Below are 19,100 nucleotides of genomic sequence, written 5' to 3'. Positions count from 1 at the left end.
CGCTTTCCTTCCAAGGGACTTGGGCTTTCCAGTGTTCCTTTCCTGCTGGGATAGTCAAGAACTTGTTTGAGAAGAACTTGGGAGCCAGGTTGGTGGTGCATACCCAAAACCTGAAGATCAGGAGTCCAAGGTCATTTGAATCACATTATGTAAGACCCTCTCTCAAGGAAAAATAAGAAAAAGGCTTGGATTTATTTGTTAATATCACTGTGCGTTTTAAACAAAGCTCTTGTGTTATTAGGAAACAGATTTGTAGTGCTGGGGATCAAATTTGGGATCTTCCTAGTGCTGGGTGAGCACTCTCCCACCGAGTACCCCACAGCCTGGAGTTACTATCGTTATCATACTGCTTGGTGTTGGGGATCAAATCCAGGGCCTCACACATGCTAGACAAACACTCTACCTGGAGCCCCTGAGATTAACTTTTAACATCCATCTTTCTTTTGTAGTTGCCACTTCACTTAGAATAGTTGCTAAACGTGTAATGATTTAGAAGCATTGGTTGTTTTTGGTTAGTTCCATCACAGTTTCACAGAAATTTCATTAATAACTGAAGTGCTCCACCTGCATGCCCGGCACATGCATCTGTTGAGTGCTTGAAGTTAGGTTAATGTGGTAAGGAGCTGAGCTCATACTTTCTGATGTATTAAGTGGTTTCAATACAAGGCCACATGATTAGTCCAGGTGTACATGGTGGTAGCAATTTCTCAGCTATTGAAATTCTCTGGCTAAGAGAGGGGAGCTTGTTGAGAAACATACTTAGCGAGCACAGGGTTGTCGTGCCCCGTTAAACAGTGTGCTTTTCAGACACGCCTGAATAAAACTTGAGCTGTTCTCTGCAGCCCTACCTCTTGTGTGTTCTGCAAACGGTGGGCCTCACGGCCATCTTTCAGCAGATTAGCTGAAAAAGTATCTATGGCTGGGTTCAATTGTTCAAAGATCTGCATGTTCTTTGTGCAAGAACAGGGCAATTGCTGTTGTGACAGTGGTTGATGATGCCCAGTGAAAGCTGCAGTTGGCAGGACTAAATTCCCAAAGGTTTCTTTCCTTGCAAGTTCTTTGCTACCGAAAGGTACAGAAATACTTTTGAAAGTGTGTGTCCTGCTGACAGATGGATTGTTTTGACAGGAGAATCTGAACTCTCCACTGAAGACCTGTTCATATGTCAGGCAGGAAGGGGCAGCCATGCTCCTTGAAATAAGTGGGATGTTTTAGATGTGTGTGCCTGTCAGCTGCCACCTGGAATGGCTTTCTGTAGTTAACCCTTGCACTGTTCTTGGGATGGGAAATAAAAATTCATACTCTTTCTGCTGACTTCTTGGGCTAAGTATATTTCTTTTAATGTTGGAAAATGAGTGTTAGTAAGTATAGAAGATAAAGGGCTAAAAAGACTGGTAATTTTTTAATTTGGAAAAAAAAATACACTGTGCTCATTATAGCAGCCAAAACTAGAAACAAGCTAAATGTCTGCAGACAATAGATGAGGAAAATGTAGGAAAGTCATATCAAATGGTATTCAATCATCAAAAGCAGTGAGACTTTGACATATGTAATGAGATTCATCTATGAGCCTTGAAAGCATTGTGTTAAGTGAAATAAGCCAGACACAAAAGGACAAATGTCTTATGATTCCACTGACATGTGGTGCCTAGAGAAGAGTAATGACGGTTGGCATATCCAGGGCAGACTGGAATTGGGAATTGTATGGTGAAAAGGTTGATGCTGGTGGTGGTGGTGATGGATGTATCTGAATGTATGTGTGGTCACTGAGCAGCAACTTACAAATGGTTAAATGGTAAATTTTATGTTATATACATTTTACAACAGTGAACAAGTGGTGCTGGAAATTTGTGTTTTGGCTGACGTCTATTATTTTATTCCTTGTTATATTTCTTCAGAGGAATTACATTGTTTTCCTTGTTTCGTGGTAATGCATTTGAGGTCTCACAGTTTCTTCATGGATTCAGGACCACTTTTCAAACTTAAAAGCTAGAATAGCTCTGTCCAGGGACAGGAGCTGTTCCAGGGGCTGTGAGCCGTAGCACCTTTGCTCTGTGCTTTCCACTGGTGCTGTGGGAGATTGAGTGGCCCTTTCTAGGCAGTCCCTTGGCATATGTGTTGATCTGTGGCTTTTCTGGTTCAGTGGCTACCATGATGACCCAGTGAAGGCTAACACACTTAGTGTCTTGTCCTGGTAGTGCTCGCTGTCATATTGGTACCAAATCCCAAAATGCTCCTCAGCTCTGGATTACAGTATGTCAGGATAAGTTGTTTTCTCACTGTCTGCTCTAAGAAGCAGAATTGATTAGCCTTTCTGGAAGTTAGTTATCTTTCCTTGCAAGGAAAGACAAAGCAGTGGGTGTGTGACTTTAAATGGACATATGAGGGGTGGGAAAAGAGAGGCATGATTTTATCTCAGAATCTCAGCTGGAGAAAGTCTGCTGAGCCTACCCTGACCCGCCCAATGCCTTCTGAACCTGTAGCTTCAGGAGGGAACTGGGAATCCAGGTCCCAGCAGAAGCCAGTGCTCCTCAGGCCAGGAGTGGCTGGCAGAGAGGTTTTGTTTTGCTCATCCTTGCTTACTTTTATTTATTTATTTATTGTTTTTTTAAAGGAACTGAAAAGATTTCTCATAAGAATTCTTTGAGCATCTTTGGAAAGCCTAGCCTGGTGTCAGCACTGGCTCTCGTCTCTGGAGCCAAGGAGTAAATGCCTGCGTAGGTGGGTAGGCAGGCTTCCATGTTAGTCTTGGTCCATCAGCCACCCAGTCTGCTTGCCCTTCTACTTGCTTTGTGGCTTTTGACAGCCTTTATTAAATTCTCTTCAGCTCACCCATGCTAGTTACCTTAATGATGCGTCTTATTCCCCAAGACAGTGTCCCCATACCCTTTATGATAATCTGATCAACATAGTCCTGCCAGCCCTTTTACTGGTGTCGGGAATTCTTTCAAACTGGATTTTCTTTCCCAGGTCTAAGCTGTTAATATCTACATACTCATTAATAAATACCTCCCAAGCACAGTCAAGCTCATACTTGACTTCAGTATGTGGTTTAAAAATTACCACCTTCAGTCTTTATGGTAACTTAATCTCTGGACAAATTGCTTTTAATTCAGACTGTGCCATGAACACAGATGGGCCATTAGTTTCAAGTGCAGTTTGACTTTTATTTAGATGAATGTCTTTGAGTTCACAGTGAAATGGCTATCAGCTCTAGGGTAGTATTGATTGAAATGTCTCTGGAGTAAGTTTAAAGGATAGTTGCCATTTATGATTAGTAGTATTGTTAATTGGCGTTAATGTCAATGGAATTAATAGCCAAGATGAAAAATGTTAACCTCTCCTGCACACGCAGGCCTGAGTGGACTTGTGGCAAGGAGCTGGATGGCAGTGAAAACTCATCTTGATCACCACCAGTGGCTTCTGTTCCTGATGGATTAGGCTGGCTTGTGCTCAGCCTGTGGGTAAAGAAGCTTAGCTGAATCAACATTGCCAAACTTGCTCTGTCTGCAGCTAGGCAGTGCTGGGGAGAGAGGCCCAGTTCTGAACAGAATGGGGGCTGTAACCTGAATGCAGCGCCTGTGTGGCTTCCCTGACTGGGGTTACCACCAATATACATCCCTACCGGTTGGCTCCCTTCCCTTGTGCTGTTATCATGGTTCCACTGGGGCTGGAAGCAGAAGTGATAACTACTACACTGTGGAACCTGCACTCCCTTTTCTTGTGATTGCCACTCCTAATTTTATTCATCAATGGTAGGCATCCTCTGTGCATACATAGCCTTACTATTCTGAATCTTGTGTTCATTTTCTAAATGTCACCTGAACCTCCTCTGTGCTCCCAGACTTAAATCTTCAATTCTTGTTTAGACCAAGGGTTCTCATTTTGACTAGTACTGACCCTGAGGTGCTGGATGCCTGGTTGTGGGACACTGACCTCTTGACTTGGAAGGATGTTTGAGAGCATCTGCAGCTTTAAACCACAAGATTTTAGTGCCACCTTCCACCAGTGCTGATAGCTGAGCATATCTCTAGCCATTGCCGTATGTGTGAGTATGGTGTGTGTGTGCACACGTGCCTGTGCTTGCAAGTGTGTGTGTGTGTGTGTGTGTGTGTGTGTGTGAGAGAGAGAGAGAGACAGAGAGAGACAGAGAGAGAGACAGAGAGAGAGAGACAGAGAGAGAGAGAGACAGAGAGAGAGAGCGCACTCTTGGTGGAGAACTACTGGCTTAGACTGTGAAGTGCCGACAGTCTGATCTCTTTGTCTGTAACTAGTACTTGATGTTGATACTTTAGTTAAACATTAATTTTAAAAAGTGATTAAGACCAGGCTTGATGGTGCGCTTTTAACCCTGCAGAGGCAGGCTGATCTCTGTGTTTGGGGGTCTACATAGCAATTTCCAGATCAGCAAGGGCAATGTAGGGATAGACCCGCTCTCAAAACTATAAGAATGTATGTCAGGAAAAAAAAAAGAATGCATGGCTTAGAGCAGTGAGTGGGTCACAACATCGTGGGGGTATTTGAATGACTTTTTCACAGGGGTCATCTAAGACCATCTGAAAACATACATATATACATTATGATTCATAACATTAGCAAAATTGCAGTTATGAAGTAGCAACAAAAATAACTTTATGGTTGGGGGTCACCACACCATGAGGAACTGTATTAAAGAGTGGCAGCATTAGGAGGGCCGAGAACCCCTGAGTTAAAAGGTGCACATGGTGGAAAGAACCAACTTCTATAGGTTGACTCTGACCCCCCCACAAACACACGCTTGTCCACGCACAAATAATAAATATAATTATGAAGGCGGGTTAAAGGAAGTCCACGAATACCCAGATAAAGAATTAGCAGGTATTTATTTGGGAACCACTCACAGAATGATGGTAAATAACCACCTGGGTCTTCTGCTCTTGGAGACACAGCCTTTGCCCTTCAGGATGCTCCAACCACACCCAAGAGAGAGAACAATGATCCCTTCCTCTCCTTATAAGGGGTCACATCCACATACTGAAGCCACACCTGAAGGCGTGGCTATTACAAGATGCCACTACATGATTAAAATATTTATTTTGTATGTGTCTGTGCCTGAGTATATATATGTGCACCACATGAGTGTATAAAACCTGCAGATATCAGCAGAGAGTGTCAGATCCTCTGGAATTGGAGTTACAGGCAGTTATGAGCCTTGCAGACATTGGATACTGAACTCCAGTCCTCTGCAAAAGCAGTAAGTACTCTTAATTGCTGAGCTATCTTTCCAGTCCCAATAAATGTAATTTTAAAAAGTTGGTGACCCTGAACTTGATGCAGTGCAAAACATTGGGACTAGGACTAGTCCATCTTAACTTTTCATGTGTTAGGTAGCCTGTTGGTACTGGTGAAGTCTGCTTGAGTCTCCTCTGGCGGTGTGGGTTCCCAGGCATGCTGTGTGCATTCTGTGTGCACTGAAGCAGGTGAGGAGGAGAGGTGTATTTACAAAGCTCAGTGTGTGTTACTAAACAGTGAGCACGATGGGAGGTCACTAGGCAGAGGGAATGGATTTCTTCTGGGGGACTTGGTGACTGAGGAAAGGTTTCTTAGTCTTTGATGCAATGTCAACTATTAATTTATTATTTTTCACTTTCTCTTTTACCAGAAACCTGAGCTATAACAAACTCTCGGAAATTGACTCTGATGGTTTTGAGGACTTGACGAATCTGCAGGAAGTGTGAGTGTTCCCCTAAGCCTCTAGGGGTGGAGGGCAGAAAGATTTGGGGAAATCTTTTCGTATTGTGCTGTTTTCACTCTACTGGGTGGGTGGTCTCAGCTTATAGCAAGGGACTTTTACATATGGGTCTTTACTGACAAATGATAGTAGGATGATCCCTTTCATCCATAGATTACCCACAGTCAACCAAAAATACAAAGTATAACATTCTAGAAATAAACAGGTCATGAGCTTAAGTTGCACTTAGTTGTGAGTAAGAGGTGGAGTTTTGCATTTTTTGTTCAGGTCACAAATCGTCCATTTGTCCAGACTGTGTACACTGTCCATGCCACTTGCCCAGTTATCAGATTATCAGCTGTAGCATTGTGGTGCTTATGTTAAGTCATGCCAGTTTTCCCTAGTAATGGTCCCAAAGCACAGAATTGGAGATATTGATAATGGAATGTGCAAAAAAGAAGCTCTGAAGTAGTTCCTTTAAGGGAAAAGAAAATACAATAAGATTTTGTGTAAGAGATTGCATTCACATGAATTATTCTACAAGTGTTCTTTTAATTATTGCCATTCTCTTACTACAACTGACTTACATATGGAAAAAGACGATATGCAGGGTTCGGGTATCCATGGGGATCAAGGAGTGTAGCCCTCATAGATAAAGGGGTGTCATATTCAATTTCTTTCCCTTTGCTACAGCCCATTTTCTATGAAGGGCATGCTGTAGTACAGTAGGCATACTGGAAGTCATGGTTGGAGCCTTTACTAGGGTCACTTCATATATTTTAGGGTGTTTCTACTGTACTAGTTCCTATACTCCTCCTCAAATGTCCCTTAATTCTTGCTCTCTCTCCCTCTCTCTCCCTCAACCCCATCTCCCCGCTACCATCTATCCTTGCATTCCAGTCCCATCCCATCATGTCCCTCCCTGCTCCCCTTGCCCCTATTTCCATTCCATCCATAAAGTCTATGCTCTACATGAATATGTATATAAAACTACTATAACGCCATCATCAAGTTATACTGTTATAGACATTTTATCAGATTATTAAGTTCTTCATACATTTTTACTACAAGCAATTGTGGTTATTCTTCTGTTCCATTATAGCAACTTACCTAATAAAATTTTAGCTTCATTCACTGATAGTTTGCAGAATAGCTGCATTTCCTATCCTCATGTCCAAACTTTATGATTTTTATGTCTTTTTCCAAAGCATAAACTTCCAGGTTAAATGTCAGAGTTGGAAGGAGTTTGGGAATGCCTTGTGTTGGTCCTTCATTTGCCCATGAGTTCAGTCAACTAGGGGTGGGAGGATGAAAATGTAAAGAGGGTCCAGACCTCAGTAACAAATCCCACAGGCTGCTGACTTCAACAGCCGAGACTGACTCCTCATGGTTCAGGGAGCTGGAAGCTGTAGGACCGGCTTCTCCTGAGCTCTTTCTCCTTATTTGCGGATGGTTGCCTCTTGCTATGTCTTCACATGATCTTTCTTCTGTGCACATGGACCTTGGTTTCTTGTGGCATATCCTGATTTCCTATTATAAAGACACCAGTCATGTATGTCACTTAGGATCCATGCGTATGGCATCACTTAACCTCAATGATATTCTCCTACCCTTATGTTGGAGATTGAACACAGAGCTTTGACCATGCTAGCCTAACACTCTACCACTGAGTGTAGCCTCAGTCTCTGTAACACTGTCTTTAAAGACCTTATCTTTAAATTTATCTATACTCTGATGTCCTTGGGGTTTGTACTTCAACACACTAATTTGAAGAAGAGGACACAGTTCAACCAGTCCTAGCTATCCAGATTGATAAGCTTACTCTATTAGAAGCCAGCTGACTTTATAACCCAGTAGTTTGCTTTGGCCCAGTATGTTGTTGACTCTTGAGGTTATTATATGTTCAAATTCTGTGTCAGTTTTAGAGATTATTATTGGGAGAGATTAAAATGATGTTATTTCCTATGATATCACAGGCTTTTGTTTATACTTATTTGAGTGTCTACTTTGTGGTAGATGATGTTCTGGGTCGAATGAGAGACAAAAATAGGTCTGTGATTAGGGGGAGACAAGTGAGGGCCTGTCCTTAGGCACTGATGTCGCAAGGCTACCAAAACTTACCAGCCAAAATAATGGATATTTTGATGTCATATTTTAAAAGTCCAGATGAATGTTTTAGAAAGTTCACAATAAACAAAATTATAAAAAAGACAGAATCAATGTTTCTGGTACTTTTCCTTTTGCCTCAGAACCAAGAATGTCTTGACCGCACTGCTTTTATTCATCTTGTCTTGACCTTTTTAATTTGTTCACTGTGGATTGTGTTTTGCGTTCATTTTGACATATGCTTTTAAAGTCTGTTAATATGTTCTGTGTCCTGCCATTCACACATGTGGTTAGTGCTCTGAAGAGTACTTCCTGTGTTTATCTCCCTCCATCTCTGTCCCTTGCTCATAGAAGCTTTCCTCCATTTGTCTCACTCCCTTGACCTCCTCATTGCCATCAACTCCAGGTTTCTTAAGAGTTTATACCCACAGCTAGAAAGGGGTAGAGTGCACCACTGCTCACCCCAGTGCTCTGTGGCTACAAGGCCTCCTGGTGGGGAAATGATTGTTTTGGTAGCAGAAGAGTTGGGTTTGAGTTTCTGGCTCTGCTTCTGTTCTGCAGAAGTGGCTCTTCAGTTTCCCTTCCCCTTTCTGTGACACTGAAGTAATAGCTAATGGTCAGTTCTGCTGTAGTCCCTGACTGATACAGATGTGCGATTCCCTTCTTCTTCTGGAACTCTGCAGCCACCATACTGAGTGTGCCATTTAGTAACACATCCTTGAGGCTGACAGATTGGACTTCTGGCCACTGTGACTCTCTCCTACTTCTTCAGCAACACTAACTTCCTACTGGTGGAGGCCCAGGGCTTTTCTTAAGAAAACTGTAATAAAATTCTGGTGACTCAAAGAGGTTACCAGCAGTGAGTGGTAGGAACTAGGTAAGAATATGGAAGATAAAAAGAAAAAACAAGAGAACACAACCCACAGTCAAAACACCAGTGCTTCCAAATTAAGTTTGCTTAAGTTAGTTCTCCCAGACCTTGTGGTCTTTGGAGCCAAAGGCGAGCACAGTAGTTGTGGTGGCTTAGCAGTGGTTTAATTTGGGAGGCTCTAGAACCACATAACATTGTGGGTTGGTAGAGAGAGAGAAAGCAAGTCCTTTGGAGGCCCCTGGAGAACATGGTCTTGTGCAGCTGCTTTCGAGTCAGTCTTCACTGCTTACAACCCTGAGGAAAGCCCACCGGGAGTGCCTCCACCAGAGTGCTGGACACCGAGTCCTCTAGTAAGAGGGCTATTTATACAGTCCTCTGTGAAAAGGCACTTGGATCACATTACCTCGGGTGGCTTGGGAGTGCTTGCTACTATGCTGCTGTGCCCTAAATGCTTCCTGGAGAGGGCAAGGAAGGCCTGCCTCCAGGTATTTAGGGCTCCACTCTGTTCTGTCCCAGACTGCTTCTCCCTCCTTCGCTCTGCTGGTGTGCATGTACAAGCACAGGCGTAGAGGGTTATGATGGTTGTTTATGTAAAGCAAGACCGAGAGACATTGTGCGGTGTTTTGTTGGACTGCTTTTTTGCTCTTAGTATTTCCAACTTTTAGATTTATTTCTTCTGGATCCTGCCCAAACCCATGTGACTCTGGTACTTTTATTATTTACATTTCTTAAAGGAGGAAACTAAGGTACAGCAAGATTAAATGGCATGCTGGAGGTCACTTGATTGGTAAGGAGTAGAAAAACCAAGTCCTCTGTGATTAAAAAAAAACTCCCAAACTCCCTGATCAACTACTTGGTAACTGCCTTTGATTCATCATTAGAGGGGGATTTGTAGTTGAGTGTACTCCTGAGGGGTTGGTATGTTATTCAGGCTTTGGGGCAGAGCTGGGAACGTATTACTCATTCACCCTTCTTGTCATGTGTGATTATTAACTAAGTGACTGCTTCTCCATATCCATGGATTTTTCATCTGTGGATTCAGCCAACCTCTTATTGATCACTGAAAATGCATCTGTTTGAAACACATACAGGTGTACTTATTTTCTTGTCTTATATCCTGTACAGTGTAATATAATGGTTTACCTAGTGTTTACATTGTCTTAGGTCTGCTAAGTAATCCTGAGATGATTGAGGGTTTCCAGGACACATTCAGGTTACAAACTGATGCTGCATTTCTATAAGGTTCTTGAGTAGATTCTGGTATTTGCAGGGAGTCCTGGATCAAACCTTCATGATTTCTAATGGAAGATACCCTGTATTACTATATAAAACAATTTTATCTGACCAGCTGCATATGTCATAAAGTCTTGCCAAGGAAAATCTTGTGTGTTATTCTCCAGTAACTGAAGCCCTGATTTAAAACCCATTTTTGCTTTAAAGAACTACTGCTAATGGATTGTTCATTGTAAGAAACAACCAATCAAACTCTCAAGCTGAGTCCTGTGAGCTGCAGCTCCTTCCTGATAGGAGATAGGAAACAGCCCAGAGCAGCCACTTTATCTACAAAGAGCCAAGTGCTAAATAAATTAGTAAATAAACTCTGCTGATGGCCAAAAGAAGGTCTTCATGATATATCCCTAAGGGGAAAAGCAGTGTGTATAGTATGTGTCTCTGTGAAACAAACCTGGAAGTCTCTTATAATTGTCCCAGAAGCTTCCTCTTGGGCAGAGCTGGGGCCTGAAGTGTAAGGAAACTTTATCTTTCACTGAATACTCCTTGTATTCTTCATTGGAGTATTTGAAATTTTTACTGTGTGTCCACTTCAGTCATTCAGTAAATAAATATGGTACTTATCCCCCCCCCCCATCCCCAATTGCTCCTTTGGTGGTTTTTATATTATTTATTAAAACCAAATTTGATTAGGTTAATAAATGATGATGCTATACTGCGAACTGCCCTTTATGACATTGTACATCTTGCAGCATGTAATACTTCCTTTTCAAGCTACTTTATAAGTGGACACTTTGAGAGAAAGCTGCAGGATCAGAATGTCCCAGATGACCTTAAGGGTCAGCAGGAAGCATCCAACCTCCAGGTTCTATCCTGGGGTCAGGCAGACTGTGTATCTCATTGACCCTACTTACACCTCCTCCTGCTCAGGGTTGGGTCATGATTCCTGCTCTGATCCCGAATCACCAGGAAAAGGTTTATAAAAGCTAGACATTTCAGGAAGATTTATAGTGCGTTGAGTAGAAGTAAAGGTTTGGGGGTGGGGGTGGGTGGGTAGAGTCGGCAGGAGCTGTTAGAGTACAGGGCACGTGGAATGGAAGAGTGGAACCCTAGATAGTGAAAGTATTTCATCACACACCATCCTTACCCACTAAAATGCCTGTATTCATGGAGACAGCTAAACATCCAGAGCGCCTCTCTTCTTCAGTGCTCCAGCACTGCTATTTTTGACCAGTCTCTATTTCAGTCTGGCAAACAGCTCTTCACGTCTCAGAGTGAGTTTGGCGATTTGGCCTTCTGAGGATTGCATTCTCTTTTCAGCAGGGCAAACAACTGTGGAGCTACTAGTGATGGAGCTAGCAGCTTACATTGAGCTAGCATTTTTTTTTTTTTTTCCTTTTAAAAGTAGAAACGATCTAGAAGTTGGCTAGTTGTGCAGTGAGTTCCTCTCCTTTAGGTTCCAACTGTCTTCTCCATAAATCAGGCAGCCCTGTTGAAATTAGAGCTTGCTATTTCTGACTGAGCCTGTTGCTCCGGGACTGCTCATCAAGACATACAATTCCCCAGTTAATCTTTAGCCCCAGTCTGCTGTCCCTGCATAATCCACTTCTAGCAGGCTCATGGAGATGTGAAGTGCTGGCCTGCCCCTCTGCCTCACTCATTTAGTTCTGTGGTATGCGTCAAGTGGAGTGGTGTGTCATATGCATATCAGGGCTGGCCTGAGACCAGGTTCCTCAGCTGAAGTTCACGTGCATTGAATCTCATATTCTTTGTTTCAACTTCAAAATCAAGTTATGATAAGCAGGCAGGAAACAATCTTGTTGTTACCTGAGGGGTTATGAATGTTCAAGCCTGTCCCATGCTTCCTAGCCTGTGAGCTTGCTCTTTTCTGATTTGACCATCTTTGTTCATTTTCTGGCTGTGTCATACATGTGAAGTGCTAGTCTGGGGTCATATGACCCCAGGCTAAGTATTTAAATGGACTTAAACTTACTGGAATGTAGGGGATAACAGTTGTTGGTGTCTGACTCAAAGTTGCTGCTAGGACAACGCACATGGAATTTGGCCTGTAATTACAAAGAAGCAACAGGTAGTTGTTAGGAACCTAGATCTTAAGGCTTGACTCCCTGAGCCATTGTCACATACTTGTGGTGACCTTGCTCCAGTTACTGTACATTTCAGTGTTTTGACTGCTTCATTGGTATACTGGGATGTTTCTGGGACCTGTATCTAGGTATCTAAAGATGAGACATAATGCATGGAAAAGCTCCTAGAATGGTAGCCACCTCATTAAGTCTCTAGCAGAGCACTGCTGTTATTTTTACTGCCACCACTGCCCTCTGATTTCCAGTGTTCCTTAAGAAACGAGTTCTTAGACAGGATAACGTGTTGGCAACACACACTCAACAGTTTGCCTTGCTCTGATAAGACGTGCCGGTCCTTTCTAGTAATCAGCACACTGGTGGGTGCTGCGAAGATTTATTGGTTGAGATTAGGACTGATGAGAGTTTTCAGTACTTCCACACTGTGATGGGAAATGGCAGGGCAGGAAGAGATAACAGTGAAGCAGAAACTATGTGATTTTAGGGGCAGTCAGATAAGAGACTGTTAAAGTAATTAATTGTCTATTTCCACAAACAAGGGCTCTTTAAGTGGAGAAAGGCTTTGCCCCATGGTACAGACCTGCCTTCTCCCTGCCAGATGCTTCAGTCATGGAGCTAGTGAAAAAGGCACTCTGTGTCCCAGTCAGTAATTGCCAACTTCGTCCCTAACTACTTTGGCACTGAAGAAAGCAAATGAGATAATTCAAGCCCCCACCCCTTCTATTCATTTCTGAAAAGATGGCAGACAGCCATATTATTCAAACAAGTATTCAAGTCGTGTACTTGTTTGAATACAGCTGTCATTTCTGTGTTCTTGTCCTCAAATGGAGTAAGATGCTTTTTGCAAGACAGACCTCCCTTAAGAAATTGGGAACAAGATAACCCATTTTTTTCCCTTCAATTCCTCTTGTTAAATACTACTTCTTTCTAGCCAACCCCCCACCCTCCAAAGCCTGACTTTGTGCCTTGGGTTTCTTATGGCATTTTGGGCTCACATTGGAAGTGACTTTGGATTCTCTTCCCAGATTTAGAAATGCACGCCCATGTAAAGAGGGCAGATTACACAGCCTTTGTGGGTAGACAGGCAGGCTGTACTTTGGTTTGTGGGCTTTCCCTTCTGTTAAGAGATAGTAACTGTGTAAATCTGGTTTTAGAATATTGTAATGGGAGAGGATCCTGGAGAGTGAATCCTGTCTGTAGAGGAGTTTCAAAATGTCTGTTTGCAGAAGCGTGGTACATTTGTTTTTGTTTGTTTTCTTCAAACATCACCGAAAGGCTTTATCAGAAACCAACTAAGCTGGAACCTCAAATAGATGAGGGTGAGTCCAGCCCCCTTATTACGTCAGGAGGCATATTGACTGTCCTGGAATGCCATACCTGTGAGTGAGTAGGCTCCCGCTCTTATTCTCATGTTGCCCCTTGCTTGGGACAGAGAACCAGAGTAACTAGGAGGGATCTGTTCTTCCTATCCCCCAAATCCTTTGTGACTACTTTAGTTCACCAAGATCATTTTTGTTGATGGTCATGGGAACACATTTGGCTAGAACCTGTACCACGGCCTATTTTCACTGTTCCTGTTAGTCTGATTTTTGAGTTTGATGGGAATTCAGAACATAGTTCCTGTTTATGTTTAATTTTTTTTATCAGGGGTATGATAAGTGGTTAGGTTTTTGTTTTTTGTTTTGTGTGTGTGCTTTTTTTTTTCAATGTGGCTTGTCTTCCTTTAAAACTGATTCTAAATTCTTTTATCTCACATTGTATCCTTATTGTGGTTAACTGATTTGTTATTTTTCTTGTATGTGATTTCCAACTAATTTAAGTGCTCCAAGTGACGAATTACTTCTTTTTCTTACAGGTACCTCAATAACAATGAGCTGACAGCCATACCATCCTTGGGCGCGGCCTCCACGCACGTCGTCTCTCTCTTTCTGTAAGTGGTGCCACCTGGAGACCCTGGGCTGTGTGGTGGGGCCATGGTGGTTGCTGACACTTGGTAGCAAGAACATGTGTGTTCATGTATTTTCTGGTGAACAATGGCCTTTCTTAATGTTGCCTAGTAATATTAGATCATATCAAGTGCTTTGTTTTGCTGTTTGGGAGTTTATAGTGTTAAATTGGAATTTTAACTTTGGGAAAATTAGTCACCCCTTCCCCCCCATCTGCTAGAGGTACACAGAACTAGATCTCTTGCTTTTAGTAGTTAAGTTCCAAGTTGGGTTAATAAACTAGATTAAAAGAATGAACTATGTCAGTCTCATCTTTGTGTGGTAGATTTTGGTTAAACCCAGTTTATTTTATGGTCCTAAGGGCACTGGAGCCATCTTTACATCCAGTTATCTGTCACCTCCAAGTGTTAGCTGAGGCAAGACCTGTGTATGGGAGTTGCTTGTGCATCTCTGTGGCAGAGCACCTGATGGGACAACTTGCACAAGGAAGGATTGATTTTGATTGAAGATTTCAGAGGGAGGCTAAGACCAGGGTCCTGGTAACCTCCAAAAGCCTGCTCCTAGTGGTACACTTAGGCTACTTGGCTGGCTGTTACTTCTAAGAGTTTTGCAACTTCCCCAACAGTACCATCAGCCAGGGAACAAGCATACAAACCCTGAATCTGTGGGGGACATTCAAACACAAATCACTGCCTTGTGTTACTGTAAACAAAACACTGAAATGAGAAGAAAGCATACAAGGACTTAACCAAAAAGGAAGAGGAGGGAGCTTTGAGGGTCTTATCATTTAAGCTGCTTCCAGCTTTCTGGGGATTATGCATCTGGCTCCACCCCATTCCTGTGGCATCAGGTGAAGTGCCACTAGTTTAAGCTCACTCAGTGGTCTTTCCACATATGTCCCGAGTACAGGAATGATCGATACCAGCTTTTATTGGCAGCTTCCCCAGCGGAATACCCTGTTATACTGAATTTCCAGTCTCCACTTGCTCCCTGCATGCCTTTAATTTGTTGGTTTTAGGATTCATGGTCTCACCTGTACACCTCATTTCTCACACAGGCTCAGGACTTAGCAGGAAGTTAGTAAGATTGTTGGTGCAGCTTGAAGATCTGATTCTGACTAGCCACAGGCACTGTGTTCAGGGGTGCCTGTCCTGTGAACTTTACCCTGGAGCTTAACCCTTTATAAGGCCTGGTAGCTTACAGGAGAGCCTGGGGAGTAGAATTGTGACTCACTCCCTGTGTCCTGGAGAAATGGCTTGCCCTCTCAGAACCTCTTTTCCCTCATTTACAAAATGTGTTCCTTATCCTTTACACATTAACATGAGCAAGGCCAGGACTAACGGGAGTGGAATGAACATAATATGTTTGTTATCCCACGAGACATGAATTCATGGCCACTGCTTCTAGCTGGTGACTAGTCACAGCTCTGTGGACCTTGGTGAGCTCTCACTTTTAGGACCATAAGATTTGTGAATCAGCCCTTGTTCTGTGAGGTGCTTTAGGAAACACTGTATCCCTTTTAGATAGGCAAAGGTCTGGTTTTCTTTTGTATTCACTTGGCCTTTGTGCACAGCATCTGGAGAGTGTTTAATTGCTGGTAAATTAGGTCAGTTAGCCTTATGTGAAGCTAATTAGAGATGTGATAATCCCCTGTGTATCCATGAAGCACAGCACTTGAAGATGCGTATAACTTGTGGCTTCTGGAAGCCCAGGTTGTGGACTAGCGGTTCCTGCCAGCTCCAGGCATGCTAGAGTGCAGAACCTCAGGCCACATGCATCACAGTCCTTGTTTAACAAGACCACATGTCCACTCACAGAGTATAAGAAGTGCTGGTTTCATTCTGTTTGCCCCTTACTCGGTGAGGAAGCCAGGGAAGAGTAGCTCCCCAAAAGTTTTCTTAGTTACAGGACAGTGGTAGAACTGAGCCTGGATTAGAACTCCTGTACAGGTGATTGTGAGCCATCTAGCCCAGTGGGAGGAGGGCTCCTGATATAGTTCCTGAGCCTGTGGCTCTTTCAACTTTGCCTTGCTCTACTAACTAAAAATCTGTTTCTATTTTTTGGCACTAGTGCCAGGGAGCAGTGAGGCTGTTTGGCCCTGTTCCTCTTCTTCCATTAGACTATGTTGAAATATGTAAAGAAGAAAAAAAAGCCTCACTTTCTGTTGTGATTCAGTTTGGAAAATGCAGGTTCATGTTGGCAGCCACCTCACTGGTTTACTCTTGTCCCCATCTGACTTGGGCAGTAGTTTCTCTGAGTCCAGAAGTTGAAGTGTGAAGGTCTTTATCTTCTCTGTTCTGAAACTGTGTTTCTGGTGCCTGCAAAAGTTTAGTTAGCAGTCTGGGGAGCACGGCTATAGACCATTTTGTTACCAGCAAATGAGAGAACAGGCAGGGAAGCCACTGCACGTCATTTAGACTTGGAGCAACATGCTTTCTTGACCTCTGCTGTGTTTCAGAATTGCACAATTAAAAGGTGTCAGGGTTCTGTAAAAACTTAGTGGGTGCCTCCTTTGCTGCCCCTTCTCTTTTGTCTAAAGCTTTATCTAGATGGTGTGCATGAAGGTATGGCAGTTCAGAGACACTTCTGGTCCTTACCTCAATTCTTTCCCTTAGCTACCTAATTTTTGTATTATTGGGGATTAAACTTGGGGCCTTAGATATGCTAGGCAAATGCCTGTCCAGGTATACTTGTTGGGTGCCAAATGAGGGTGGATTAAGGAAGTTTATAAATGCCTGAATAAAATAACAACAGATATTTATTTGGGGAATTATATTTGTCATATTGTGTAGGTTCCTCTTTCTGTTTACAATATTTTTGCACACTAATATAAAATTATTTAGCCACATTGTATCTGCATGTTTCTACATATGCTCAAGATATTTTGTATATTGATACAATTTAAGGATATTTTTGTCATATTGCACTATATAGTTCTACCTCTGATCAATATATATACATATATATAGTTACAATTTCAAGGTAGAGTGTTTGTTTTTACATGTGAAGCTTTAGCCAATAAGTGATATATGCTATTGAGAGTTACAGGTTATAGTCACTCATGTTTTTCATACCTAGTTATGTTAGTAGGTTCTCTAGATGCACAGAGATGTACTCAGCATAGTTGATCTTTGAACACTTCAAAGACATATAGAATATGGCATTTAAATATTTTCATAGTTTAGAACTCTCTTGACATGAGACACAAATGCTCCTGGCAGCACCAAACTATTTCTGAGAGAATGTTGGGCACTGGAGATATTCCATTTGGAATTTGTCGTCGTCTTGGCAAAACTGGCCTGTTGGGTAAAGGACAGTCCTTGCCTCAACTGCCTGTAGTAAGCAAACTGTCCAAACTGGACAAGCAGGTTACAAAGATAAGTGACTGCTAAACCTTGGCAAGACAAAGTAGGACAGTCTTTTGAATTTTTCCTGCTTCTGAAAATGGTCTGTCAGATTTTTCTAGGCCTTAGACAAAGTTGATTGCCTTGATGTTACTGTGAGACCTTGGGTGACTGTCCAGTTAGCCAAGTATTTCTGTCATTTCTTGCACCTTTAGGAAGTTGCCAACTTTTACTTCCTGCTTACCCAGGTAATATTATTTTATTTCTCAGGTCTTTGATGGGATTATGGGATTAAAGACTAGATAGTCTCAGCTAACATTCTCTCATGTATTAGCTAAGACATTTAGGTACAAGATTTAAACTCCTCAGGATAGGTCAGCTGTTGGATTAATCTCTATATCTTTGCCAATTACCTATAGCCTGGACATTTAGTATGTGTTTCTTGCTTGATGTTGCTCTTTTTGGTTGTAGGCCTAAATTTGTATATGTTTTAACTTTTTTTTTCTTGGACAATACTTGATATTTGTTCTTATTGTATATAGTTTTTGTGTCAGGTTTAGAACCTTCTTATTGAGACAAAAAGGGGAAGTGTAGTGGGAATTTGTTTCCACCAATAATTTCGGGGTCTTAGGGCATGGCTTTGGTGTGTGGATATGATCCCTTATATGGAAGGGGAGGGGTTGTTCTTGCTCTTTCTTGGGTGGTGGCCTGAGACCTGATCCCAGCATCCTGCATCACAGCATCCTGCACCTCCAGGGACAGAAGATCGTGGTGACTCTTTACCTTCATTGTGTGAGTGTTCCCCAAATAATATTTTTTATTCTTTTATTTGGGCATTCATGGACTTCCTTAATCCACCCTCATATACCCCCAGCTCCTTTAAAATATTTGTGTGTGTGTGTGTGTGTGTGTGTGTGTGTGTGTGTGTTGTTCGATTGCACAGATGTACATGTGGAGGTCAGAGGCCAAGTACCAATTTTGGGAACACCATCTTCTTTCTTTGAGACAGTCTTTCATAGCTCTGAAGCCTTCCAGTTAGACTGGACAAGCTGGCAAGTGAGCCCCAAGGATCCTCCTGAGTACTGGGATTACAGATGTGTACTACTGTGCCCAGCATTGTTATATGGCTTCTGAGGGTTGACATCAAGTCATTTTGCTTGTAAGGCAAGTTTACTACTGCTCTTAAGACATTTTTAATTGAGGAAGAGTCTCACTATGTTGTCTGAGCTGTCCTTGAACTTGAATTCCACTGCCTCAGGAATAATGGGTCTAGTTGCTCTTCTCAACCTGTGTCCTAGATAGGCAGGACACCCGAGCAGCAGTTAGTTACACACAATTGTTTCTGACTTTGTAATTCTGCTACTTAAAGTGTTCCATTGTTGCTTAGAAATACTTCTCTTACACTTTTTTTATTATTATTTCAGTTCACTTGTATGGTTGTTATGTCCCTGTGCTGTGTGCAAGGCCAGAAGATGGCATTACTTCACTTGGAGCTGGAGTTATAGGTGGTTGTGAGCTGCCATGTGGGTACTGGGAATCAAATCCAGATCCTCTGGAAGAGCAGCCAGTGCAGAAATCAATTAGTAATGAAAGTATAATTGAAAAAGCAGACCTTAATGGGAAGAGAGCTGTGATCTGCAGACACCCTCCTTCCATACCCTCCAAGAGCACGTGCCTGAAGCCAGGGATATAGGAATTGAATGCAACTTTGGGAATGATTCCTGGCTTCAGGACCTGAACTCAGACCATCAGAAATTAGGCTTGAAACACAGGCAAATGTATACTTAGTGG

The 19,100-nt window shown here is 42.5% G+C and overlaps 1 protein-coding gene across 1 annotated transcript in view; it reads left to right on the top strand.

Annotated features, from left to right (window-relative positions):
* The window catches only part of Lrig1 (leucine rich repeats and immunoglobulin like domains 1), a 101,195-nt gene that overhangs the window by 31,686 nt on the left and 50,409 nt on the right, over positions 1-19,100 (top strand). Inside the window, exons 2-3 of the mRNA XM_013114185.3 lie at positions 5,642-5,713; positions 13,875-13,949. Of these exons, the coding sequence (XP_012969639.1) occupies positions 5,642-5,713; positions 13,875-13,949 (147 nt within the window). The remainder of the gene's footprint in view (positions 1-5,641; positions 5,714-13,874; positions 13,950-19,100) is intronic.

The sequence above is a fragment of the Mesocricetus auratus genome, unplaced genomic scaffold (genome assembly GCF_017639785.1).
Source record: "Mesocricetus auratus isolate SY011 unplaced genomic scaffold, BCM_Maur_2.0 Super-Scaffold_100676, whole genome shotgun sequence".
Taxonomy (NCBI): domain Eukaryota; kingdom Metazoa; phylum Chordata; class Mammalia; order Rodentia; family Cricetidae; genus Mesocricetus; species Mesocricetus auratus.
This window is presented reverse-complemented; position numbering and strand designations above follow the sequence as displayed.